The following is an 11,105-nucleotide window of genomic DNA, read 5'->3' as shown; positions in this document are numbered from 1 at the left end:
AGAAGGGCATACTTTTTCTACAGAAAATGTTTATTTAATTTTTTAATTTTATTACATTTATATACCGCTCTCCCCATAAGCGGGCTCAGGGCAGATGTGGAACTCATTTCTAAAAGGTTATACTCAGGGCTTTTTTTCAGCAGGAACACAGTTCTGGCTGGCTTGGTGTCAGTGGGTGTGGCCTAATATGCAAATGAATCCCAGCTGGGCTTTTTCTACAAAAAAAGTCCCGTATGAGACAATGGTGATGTCAGGGGTGTGTGATCTAATATGTAAATGAATTCCTGTTGGGCTTTTTCTACAACAAAGCCCTGGGTATACTGTTCTTGCCAGTAGTGCCACTGGCTTGGAGAATCTGCCTTGGGCTGTCAGCTCTGAGTTGGGAAATACCTGGACATTTTGGGGGTGGAGCCTGGGGAGGGAGGGTTTTGGGGAGGGAAGGGACCTCAGCAGGATATAATGCCGTAGAATCCATCCTTCAAAGCAGCCATTTTCTCCAGGAGAACCGATTGTAGTTGCCTGGAGTTCAATCGTAATACTAGGAGATTGCCAAGTGCCACCTGGAAGGTGGCAAACCTCGATTTGCTGATCAACATCTGTTAGCTAAGTCTCTATGTATAGGAGCTGAGTGGAGCCTCCATGTATAGGAGCTATACACCACCAAATAGCAGGGGTGACAGGGAAACACCACTCATGTCAAAAATGGCCATTTTGGGGAACAGGATGCTGGACCGGATGGATCCCTTGGCTCTCATCCAACAAGGTAGCAAAGATTTTTGCATTGCTCATGATAGGTCAGAATGGAACCTTCATGTTCAAGCACACAATACCTTTGAATATCAGTTCTTGGGGACAAGAGTGGCTGCTCTCCTATCCTGCTCATGAGCTCCCCAGAAAAATGTGGCTTTCCACGCTTGGAAACAGTATGCTGGACTAGAAGGAACTTTGGCCTGACCCAGGAAGCAGATTCACCCACTCCCGTGTTCTGATCAGTTTTGCCAAACAGCAGAACGAACAGCATTTCACACACCCTTTGCTTGTCTTACCCCGACTCATCCCACTTTGTTTTTTGGTCCTGGCTGAGGTTTAATTTTACCCGGTTGGGAAAAATGGAAAAACCAGTCCTCCCAGTCAAGGAGACAGCTCTATCCTTGAAAAGCCAAGATCCCGGCCTGCGATGGAGAGGAGGAATCTCGGCAAACTGGTTTGAGCCTCGGCGTCTGTTCAAGACTGGATGGGGCTCGGGAGACTCCACCCACTGCCCAGACATATAATTTCCCCAAACTTATCACCTGCAGCTCACTAGCAGAGCCGCATCTCCAGTTTCTGCCGCTTTCCCTTTCCGATTCGGTGGCAGCTGCAGGGAGCCAGGCACCATGGCTACCATGGGGATTCAAGTGTTGGGCATCACCTTCTCGGTCATTGGCTGGCTGGGCACCATCCTCTGTTGCGGCCTGCCGATGTGGCGCGTGACAGCTTTCATCGGCAACAACATCGTGGTGGCCCAGATCATCTGGGATGGCCTGTGGATGACCTGCGTGGTCCAAAGCACCGGGCAGATGCAGTGCAAGATCTATGAGTCCATGCTGGCCCTGGCTCAGGACATGCAGGCTGCCCGGGCGCTGGTGATCATCGCCATCGTCCTGGCGGTGGTGGGCATCTTTTTCGCCATCCTTGGCGGGAAGTGCACCAACTGCGTGGAGGACGAATCGACCAAGGCCAGGGTTGTCATCTTCTCCGGCATCATTTTCATCTTGTCCGGCATCATGCTCCTCATCCCCCTCTGCTGGACCGCCAACACCATCATCCGGGACTTCTACAACCCTCTGGTCACTGAAAGCCAGAAGCGGGAACTGGGCGCCTCCCTGTACATCGGCTGGGCCTCTTCTGGCCTGCTGCTCCTCGGTGGGTCCTTGCTGTGTTGCAACTGCCCCCCGAAAAATGAGAAGCCCTATTCCGCAAAGTACACGGCAGCCCGATCCATGCCGACCAGCAACTATGTCTAAAAATCAGCCCGTCTCCCTGCCGTGTGGGGTTTTGGCCTGGGACTTCCCCCACACCAAAGGGGGAGATGTAAGACTGCATTTTTTTCTCTGTTGGACAAACCCTCCTTCTGTAATTTAAAAACTTCATGTTGTGGCTGCTTGTCCTGATTCTAATAGTGGGCATCATTCTCCAGTGTTCGGAGGAAACATCTCAAGCGAAGAGAGGATGTGATTGGTCAGCGGGGGTGCCAGCCCTTGCTTTCACCCACTGGAAACATGTGGCGAACCGGCTTGTGAGGCATCTCCTTTGGACGATGGGCAACAGCTTATCTTCAAGATCATCCAATGGATTCCACCTGGCAAAGGTGGACTAGGAAAGGGCTTTCCTCCTGGCCTTTGCATCGGCTCGCCACCGGAATGGAACGGAGAGCAACAGCATAGAATTTGGGGTTTGTGTGTCTTAGTTTCCAGGGCCATTTCTGGTTGCCTAGAACTTGAAGCCACGCTGGGGTAGCAGGGTGGCTTGGAGTGGGGACTGAGAATTTGAAGACAGAAGTGAGAATATTGGTCTGATCTTGGTGTCTTGGACCCTGGGTCAAAAGCTGCTGGCAGATGACCATGAAGGACTTTCCAGGTCATGTGGGGAGGTCTGGCTAGGGGGTCGCGCATTGTTTGCAGGTTTTGTTAAGTATTTAATTGAACACAGAGAAATGCAAACCTCACGTGAGCCTTCAGAAGGGAGAGTCCCTTCGGAAACAGCGAGAGGCAAGAGCCGCAGCCTTTCTTTGGGTGGGCCGACTCATCTTTGCAATCTTTCAGATTACATATGGGCTTCCTCAAGTGTAAATTGTCCAGCAGAAGCAGAATACAAATCAGGATGAGCTAAGTTTGGTGTAGAGAGCCAGTTTGGTGTAGTGGTTAAGTGTGTGGACTCTTATCTGGGAGAACCGGGTTTGATTCCCCACTCCTCCACTTGCAGCTGCTGGAATGGCCTTGGGTCAGCCATAGCTCTGGCAGAGGTTGTCCTTGAAAGGGCAGCTGCTGTGAGAGCCTTCTCCAGCCCCACCCACCTCACAGGGTGTCTGTTGTGGGGAGAGAAGATATAGGAGATGGTAAGCTGCTCTGAGTCTCTGATTCAGGGAGAAGGGCAGGGTATAAATCTGCAGTCTTACAAAATTTAAATTGGGAAGTGCAGGACAGAAGGACAAGTCTCAGAACCTAAGCAGAATGGGCTTAGATAATTTGGAAACAGGCTTCGATCTGGAACCTGCTTCCAGTGCCAAGACTCTCCTTGTGATGCATTAAAAGAACCTTTTTAAAAAAAAACACTGCAGACTCTCTGCACGTGATGGTGCTCTGAGCACGTGCAGAGTGCCTTGCTTATCCCAGTGAGTAAATGTAACTTAACCCTCCATTCTGGGATGAGGAAAGAAAAACTCCAGACCAAAACAAGTGGCTTTGAGGAATTCCTGAACGTCACAACCTTCTGTTTTAGAAATCATCATCTCCATCCCCTCTTCCCCTTGGCCCCAGCTCTGTACATTTGGAAGTGACTATCCATCAGGAGGGTTTTTGAAGGCTCAACCTGTTTTGAACATCAAGGTCTGGTCTTGCAGCTTATGAAACAGCAAGGAGTGTCCTTCTGTGCATGTGCAAAGTGCCTTTCTCACAGCACTGAATCACCTAGGGATCTGTCAGGATTTGCCTTTGGTGCTGGCCCTGTTTGCATGGCCAGGGTAGTGGTGTGAGAATTCTCCCCTTCTTTCTTGCAAGGTTGGTTATTCTGGTCTGCCCGTGTCAGGGATGGTCAGAACAACAGACAAGAGTGAAGCTAAATCTTTTGCTGCTCTGTCTGTCTATTCCCTCCCCAACCCCATATTTTATTTTATTTCATGTATTTAAATGTTATTTTATCTTTTTGTGAACTATGTTAAAGTTTCTGGGGAAAGCAGCCTGTAAATGGTCTTGAATAAATTGTGTTAAATAAATGTTGAGTATTTATGAGGAATCAAGAGCCTCTCGCTGGTTTCCCTCCCTCCCTCCGCTCTGCGCGTTTAAGCCAAAGAGGAGGCTGTTCTTTGATCTCCAAAGCGGAAAACACTTTCCTTTAGAGAAGTGGCATAGTGCAGAGGCAGAAACTCTGCCGTTTGACTCTCCTCTCTGAAAAGAGCACATTAAGTAGGCTCTGTCTCAGCTTCTATGTCTGTCATAGGGGGGTAATTTGTTTCTACCAACCTGCAGGGTTGTTGTAAGGATTATGATCATATGAAGCTGCCTAATATTGAATCAGACCCTCAGTCCATCAAAGTCAGTATTGTCTACTCAGACTGGCAGCAGCTCTCCAGGGTCTCAAGCTGAGGTTTTTTACACCTCTTTGCCAGGACCCTTTTTAGTTTGAGATTGCGGGGATTGAACCTGGGACCTTCTGCTTACCAAGCAGACTCTCTACCACTTAGCCACCATCCCTCCCCATATGAGAAAATGTCTCTAAACAGTTCTGTTATTTGGTTAGTGACATGACAGTCATGGCTGCTGCCAGTCTTCATGCATTAAATTGTGGTGCTCTTTAAAGACTGTGGTCCCATTTTGGATTTCCTTTTCCTGTTTTTATTTTATCCCATTAGTCTACAATGTCCCCCCCCCCATCCCCCGGCTTCCATCATGGATCCATGGGTGGGGGAGGAGGGCTTTCTCAGGAGATTGAGACCTCTTTTTCACCCACCAAAGCCTGCCTTGGGATGGGCAGGATCTAAATCTCATCAAGAAAATAATAATTTAAAAAACAACAACATATCAACAAGGCATGGTGGACCTTCGGCCCACACCATGCATGGGTTTCTTTTGACTGAGGGGGCTGTGGCTCATTGATAGAGCATCTGCTGCTTGGTGTGCAAAGGGTCCCAGGTCCAAGTCCCAGCATCTCCAGTTTGAAGGGAGCAAGTAGCAGGAGATGTGCCAGAGACCCCTGACTTTGAGGGACCAAGGGTCTGGTTCTGCCTAAGGCAGCTTCACGTGTTCATGCTATTATGCTGGATCATAAGCTGTCTTGAAAAGCCGGTGTTGGAGAGGTGAGTTAGAAATCTCGTGAACAACCTTCATAGTTGTGAACAACCTTAACACACACTTGTGGCTCTTACAGCATCTCCCAGGGAAGTGCTTGCAACAGGTGAAACGCCAATGAATTGACACCCATTCATAACCTTAGGGTGGCTTCAAGGATTATGCCACCCCCAAGAAACTCCTCATCCTGCTCTGCCCTTGATGTCCGGGATGCATGATGGGGAGAGCCGCAAATGATCATGGCCCTGCCCCACCCAACAGCGGAAAGGAAGAAAACCAGCAGGTTCCTTCCGCCCCCACTTCCACCCAACCTGTTCTGGGTTCGAGTCAGCTGCTCGCAGCAACAACCGCTTGTGCGTGCTCCACCCAACTAGGCAGGGGCTGCTTGTGCCTTCTCTGTCCGAGACTCAGGCAACCAGCTTCCAGCTGCCTCTTGCTTGGCTGCAGGGTGAAGGCAGCAGGGGATAACAATACTATGGCCTTATCTTGGACTTCTGCCCGAGCCCCAACAGCACTAAGACTTCCCCTGGGTTGGGAGAGGCTATAGCTCAGGGGTAGACCTCCAGTAGCAGCAGGAGGGGCTGCAAAACACCTTGCTTTGCCTGAGACAGTCTGCTCTGCTTCTGCTGAAGGCAGACCTGGAAGGAGACTGGGACAGGAAAGTGGCCCTGGAGTGAGCCTAGCGGAGCGGCCCCCTGGGGGGCTACAAGCCAGCGCTGCAGGAGCTACTCAGCTGAGCAGTGCAAACTGTGGGAACTGGCTCCCCCATTCATTGCTTTCTCCTGACAATGAATTGCAGTGTGGGAAAAGACCACTGGTGAGCTGATTCAGGTTAACCTTGCCAACGCAGGGCTGGAGTCAAGCGGTCTCTGAGGCTCTGGCAGAATTGTGAGAGCTTGATTTTGCTGGCTTCTGGCCGCTGGCCATCCTCCCATGCAGTGGCCCACCAGGAGATTTCCCTTTAAGTTCAACAGCCAGTCCATCTCTGTCTTCAGCAGCCTCTGGGCCCCAGGAAATGCCTGATTTTGCATGCTGGCAATGCTGGCGATACCTTTTCAGCTTATGTTCGGTAGCACCTCTCCCCAGCTCTGCACAGAACGTATTCTAGGGTTGGGTTCCGAGGCAGAGCATTTTGGCTTCCCCTCTGCTTTCCCCTTCCCCTCTCCATGGCGCAGAGTGTTAAAGCTGCAGTACTGCAGTCCTAAGCTCTGCTCACGACCTGAATTCGATCCCCGGTGGAAGCTGGGTTTTCAGGTAGCCGGCTTGAGGTTGACTCAGCCTTCCATCCTTTCGAGGTCAGTAAAATGAGTATCCAGCTGGGGAAGGCAATGGCAAAAAATAAGGTAAAAGGTAGTCCCCTGTGCAAGCACCAGTCGTTTTCAACTCTGGGGTGACGTTGCCTTCACAACGTTTTCACGACAGACTTCTTACAGGGTGGTTTGCCATTGCCTTCCCCAGTCATCTGCACTTCCCCCCCAGCAAGCTGGGTACTCATTTTACCGACCTCGGAAAGATGGAAAAAACCCCAGAGGGATGGAAGGAACTACTTGGGTCCTTGTAGATATAGAACAATCTCTTGCTCCTTCCAGGGCTGTAGTCAGAATTTCAAATTTGGTGGGACCAAAGGCAGGATTTTTTTGTTTAGAGGGGCCAGGGGGCCGGGCTGCCAGCATTGGAAGACAGGCAGGCAGGGAGGCTAGGATTCCCCAGCTGCTCCCTAGCAGTTCTACTGAAATCAGTTCCTAGAAGACCCCCACTTTTACATCAGACCAGAGCAGCTCCAGGATTTGTTGCCATGCTTTGAAAGCCGAGGGATTCAACCTCGGGCCTCCATAGCCCTCACCTCCATGGCCCTCGCTGCTGCCCGCCGGCTGGAGCAGAAAAGGGCACCCATTAGGCAAAGAACTGGACTTGGGGGCCAAAGCAGCCCACCCAAGAAAGTGGCGGTGGCAAGCACGAGAAAGTAGAGGCAGGGGCTGTCAGTGATGGGGCCAGGTGGTTTCAAGGAAGAAGAAGAATTGCAGATTTATACCCTGCCCTTCTCTTTGAATCAGAGTCTCAGAGGGGCTCACAATTTCCTTTTATCTTCTTCCCCCACAACAGACACCCTGTGAGGTGGGTGGGGCTGAGAGAGCTCTTACAGCAGCTGCCCTTTTAAGGACAACCTCTGCCAGAGCTATGGCTGACCCAAGGCCATTCCAGCAGCTGCAAGTGGAGGAGTGGGGAATCAAACCCGGTTCTCCCAGATAAAAGTCCATGCACTTAACCACTATACCAAACCGGCTCTCAACACCAAACTGGCTCTGGGTGAGGATGGGGGCCCCACTGTAACTACAGGCCTGGCTCCTTCTCAAGTCGGGTGCATGCCGAATGCAGTGGTGGTGGTGAGGTCATTGACTCCACAATAAACACCAGGGAGTCAAAGACCAGGACTGATGTGTGTGTGTGTGTGTGCTGACTGCCCCTGGCCCCACAGAAGCACAATCCAGGAACAGGAGGCTTTGTGGGCAGGTACAGATTTGCTTCTGGGCATCTACAGCCCAAGGGCTGCAGGAGTTGGGTAACAGCTTTCTATATCTGAGACCCCAGAGTGTTACTGCCAGCCCAAGGCGGCAATACTGAGTTTGGTCAATCAAGAACCTGTGCACACTGTTCACTGGGCAGAGATAGGGTTGCCAATTCTGTGTTGGAAAATACTTGGAGACTTTGGAGGTGAAGCCAGGAGAGGGCAGGGTTTGTGGAGGGGAGGAGCAGCCTCAGCAGGGTACAATGCCATAGAGTCTGCCCTTCAAAGCAGCCGTTTTCTCCAGGGGAGCAGATCTCTGCCAGATGGAGATCAGTTGTAAAAGTGGGAGATCTCCAGGCCCCACCTGGAGGCTGACAACTCTAGTTGCAGGTTGCCAGCGCCACCAGGACAGTATCAGGCTTCATTAGAGCCTGCCTCTCCTGGATTATGTGTCAACCGTGAGTTAGAAGCAAGGCTTGCAAAATCTATTTGGGGTGCAGAAACAGGTTCGTAGGCAGCATCGAAATTCCTTTCCGGTTGCAAAATCCACCCAGCCTGTGTTTCTGGGTGTGTACAGCAGCATCCGCCTGGCTTCTACACCCCACAACCGAATCCAGGGATCTGCTAACTCTCCAGTTATGAGGTTCCCCCTTCTGGGACGGTTCTGCCCTTCATATCTGGTTCGCATTTGGGGGTCTCCTCTCTTCCCTTTCTTCCGCGTTGCGCTTTCTTAAAGGCTTTTTAAGCCTTACGGTCAGTATTCACAACAACTCTTTTGCAAGAGCCTGCTGGATCAAAGCAAAACACATGATGCAAGACAGCTTCTCTTCCCGAGCACCCAAACAGGGCTTTTTTTTGAGCAGGAATGCACAGGAACGCAGCTCTGGCTGGCTTGGCATCAGGGGGTGTGGCCTAATATGCAAATGAGTTCCTTCTGGGCTTTTTCTACAAAAAACAAAGCCCTGCAAAAACCACACTCTTTGCAAGGCTGTGGCCACGTTGTTTGTCTCTGAGCCACTGGCACTCAGAAGTATTTTGCCCCTGAATGTGATTCTTTCACAGCCTGCTCAACAGCCACAGAGATGTTTTTAAAAAATTAAGTAATGTACCAACTTCTGTAGGGTTTCCTTTTAATCACTGCTCGAGTAATTACATAGTTTGTAAGCTGCCTCAGAAGGTCTCTGAGGAGAAGATGCAGGGAATACATTTTTCAAATCCAATCCACTCCAGTCCTGTGAATTCGTCTCATCTTTCGTTGAAGGACAAAACTGCAAGCGATGGTAGCCAATCTGGTGGGTGTGGATCAATTTGAACTCAGATCTGCCTTAAGTATGTCAAGCAGGGGTCTGGTTTAAAGAGAAAACTGGGTGGGAGGGCTTCAGGGAGAGGGTTTCCAACCTCCCAGGGGAGCCCAAATTTCTCCTGGAGTTACAAGGGATCTCCGAAGGACAGAGATCAATCCCCCTGGAGAAAACAGCACCTTCAGAAGATGGACTTTGCCAGTTGGGAGATAGGAAGTGGGGTTGAGGGGAATGAGGTTAAGGCAAAGTCTTCACAGAACAGGTAGGTTTTGAAAAGGGATTGGAAGGAAGATGGAACGGGAAACACCTCATAGTTGTTTTGGGAGAGGCTGGAAAGGAGAATGAATGAGCAGAGTCATTTACATGAGCAGGAGACTTAGCGTTGGAGGACTGAAGATCGCAGGCAAGAGCAAAACAGGGAAATGTGGGCAGAGAGAGAGAGATCCGGGAACAGGGATGGGTGGGATGAAGGGATCTTCTTCCCACACAGTTTGGCTCAGGACATTGAGACTGCATGATGGTGTAGTGGTTAGAGGGTTGCCAGCTCTGGGTTGGGAAATACCTGGAGGTTTTGGGGATGGAGCTTGGGGAGGGTGGGGTTTGCAGAGGGGAGGGACTTCAGCAAGATACGATGGAGTCCACCCTCCACATCAGCCATTTTCTGCAAGGGGAACTGATCTTGGTTTGGTTGGCTGGAGATCAGCTATAACAGCGAGAGATCTCTAGGTGTCACCTGGGGTTTGGCAACCCTAAGTGGTTAGAGTGTTGGACCAGGATCTGAGAGACCCAGGTCTGAATTCCCCACTCTCCGTGGAAGCTTGCTGGGTGATCTGTGGGCCAGTCACTGCTTAACCTACCTCACAAGGTTGTTATGAGGATAAAATGGAAAAGAGGAGAATGTCTGTCAGCCAGCCAGTCAGTCAGTGAGCCAGCCTTTATTGGTATGAAGAGAAGAGAAGTGAAGCGAAGAAAAGAGAAGAGATTGGATTTATACCCCACCCTTCACTCGGAGTCTCAGAGCGGCTTACAATCTTCTTTCCCTTCCCCTCCCCACAACAGATGCCCTGAGAAGTACGTGGAGCTGAGAGAGCTAGGACAGAAACTGCTCTTGAGAGAACAGTCCTGAGAGAACTTGTGACTGACTCAAGGTCACATCAGCAGGTGCGCATGTGGAGGAGAGGGGAATCAAACCCGGTTCTCCCAAGTCCACGCACTTGACCACTACACCAAACTGGGTCCCCACTGTGAGAGAAAGGTGGGGTATACATGAAGTAAAATAAAAATAAATTCTGATTTGAGGGGCTGAGGAGCACTGGATTCACACCCATCCCCTTCACCAGCCCTATCTGTTCCTCCTCACCAACCCCTGTGCTCTTTTCCAGGCATGGCGGTCCTGGCCTTGCAGCTGCTGGGGCTGGCCCTGTCGGTCTTGGGCTGCTTGGGGGCCATCTTAGCTTGTGCCCTGCCCATGTGGAAGATAACGGCCTTCATCGGCTCCAACATCATCGTGGCTCAAGTCTTCTGGGAAGGCCTGTGGATGAACTGCGTCTACGAGAGCACCGGCCAGATGCAGTGCAAGATCTACGACTCCTTGCTGGACCTCCCGTCAGACCTGCAGGCCGCCCGTGCCCTTGTGGTGGTCTCCATTGCCATGGCCTTCCTGGCCCTCCTCATCGCCATCGTTGGTGCCGAGTGCACCCGCTGCGTGGAGGAGAGAAGCGCCAAGGCCAGAGTCTCGGCGGTGGCTGGCACGGTCTTCATCCTGGCGGGGCTGGCTCTTCTGGTTCCCGTGTCTTGGTCAGCCAACTCCATCATCAGCAACTTCTACAACCCGCTGGTGCCTGAAGCCCTGAAGCGAGAGCTGGGCGTCGCACTGTATGTGGGCTGGGCGGCCAGTGCCCTCTTGGTGTTCGGGGGGTCCACCCTCTGCTGCCTTTTCCCTCAGAACAAGGCCAAGAAGCCCCACCCGGTGAGATATTGTGCGGCAAAACACTCCAACCCGGGGAGCTATGCCCGGAAAGACTACGTGTAGCTTCCCTTAGAAAACCTCTCTTCCTCTGTACCTCATGGAGAAGGTACTTATTCAGGACTCTGACAGGCGAAGGGAGTTCACAGAGGCTGAGGGATGCTCAATCAGGATTCCTAAGCCCTCCACATCTCTCTCTCACAGCTCAAGCTCAGAGGGCATTTTGGTGCTGAGGAAATGTCCACACCAGCCCAGTCTTGTGTAATTTGTGGAACATATTGATGTTC

General features: G+C 51.2%; 2 protein-coding genes across 2 annotated transcripts; both read left to right on the top strand.

Annotated features, from left to right (window-relative positions):
• Positions 1-1,334: 1,334 nt before the first annotated feature.
• Positions 1,335-2,024, top strand: LOC132587048 (claudin-4-like). Its single transcript, XM_060259240.1, has one exon. It carries the CDS (start codon positions 1,377-1,379, stop codon positions 2,004-2,006), a length of 630 nt encoding a protein of 209 aa, XP_060115223.1. The 5' UTR covers positions 1,335-1,376; the 3' UTR covers positions 2,007-2,024.
• An 8,181-nt stretch (positions 2,025-10,205) lies between these two features.
• Positions 10,206-10,905, top strand: LOC132587047 (claudin-4-like). The gene has a single exon (XM_060259239.1). The coding sequence runs from the start codon at positions 10,237-10,239 to the stop codon at positions 10,882-10,884; it is 648 nt and encodes a 215-aa protein (XP_060115222.1). The 5' UTR covers positions 10,206-10,236; the 3' UTR covers positions 10,885-10,905.
• Positions 10,906-11,105: the final 200 nt, after the last annotated feature.

Source organism: Heteronotia binoei, chromosome 18 (genome assembly GCF_032191835.1).
Source record: "Heteronotia binoei isolate CCM8104 ecotype False Entrance Well chromosome 18, APGP_CSIRO_Hbin_v1, whole genome shotgun sequence".
In the NCBI taxonomy this organism is placed as follows: Eukaryota; Metazoa; Chordata; class Lepidosauria; order Squamata; family Gekkonidae; genus Heteronotia; species Heteronotia binoei.
The sequence above is the reverse complement of the archived record's forward strand: the minus strand, read 5'-3'. Positions and strand labels throughout refer to the sequence as shown.

What these genes read in the sequence shown, in the direction of transcription:
- LOC132587047 (XM_060259239.1), top strand. Translation starts at nt 10,237, where the DNA reads ATGGCGGTCCTGGCCTTGCAGCTGCTGGGGCTGGCCCTGTCGGTCTTG.
- LOC132587048 (XM_060259240.1), top strand. Translation starts at nt 1,377, where the DNA reads ATGGCTACCATGGGGATTCAAGTGTTGGGCATCACCTTCTCGGTCATT.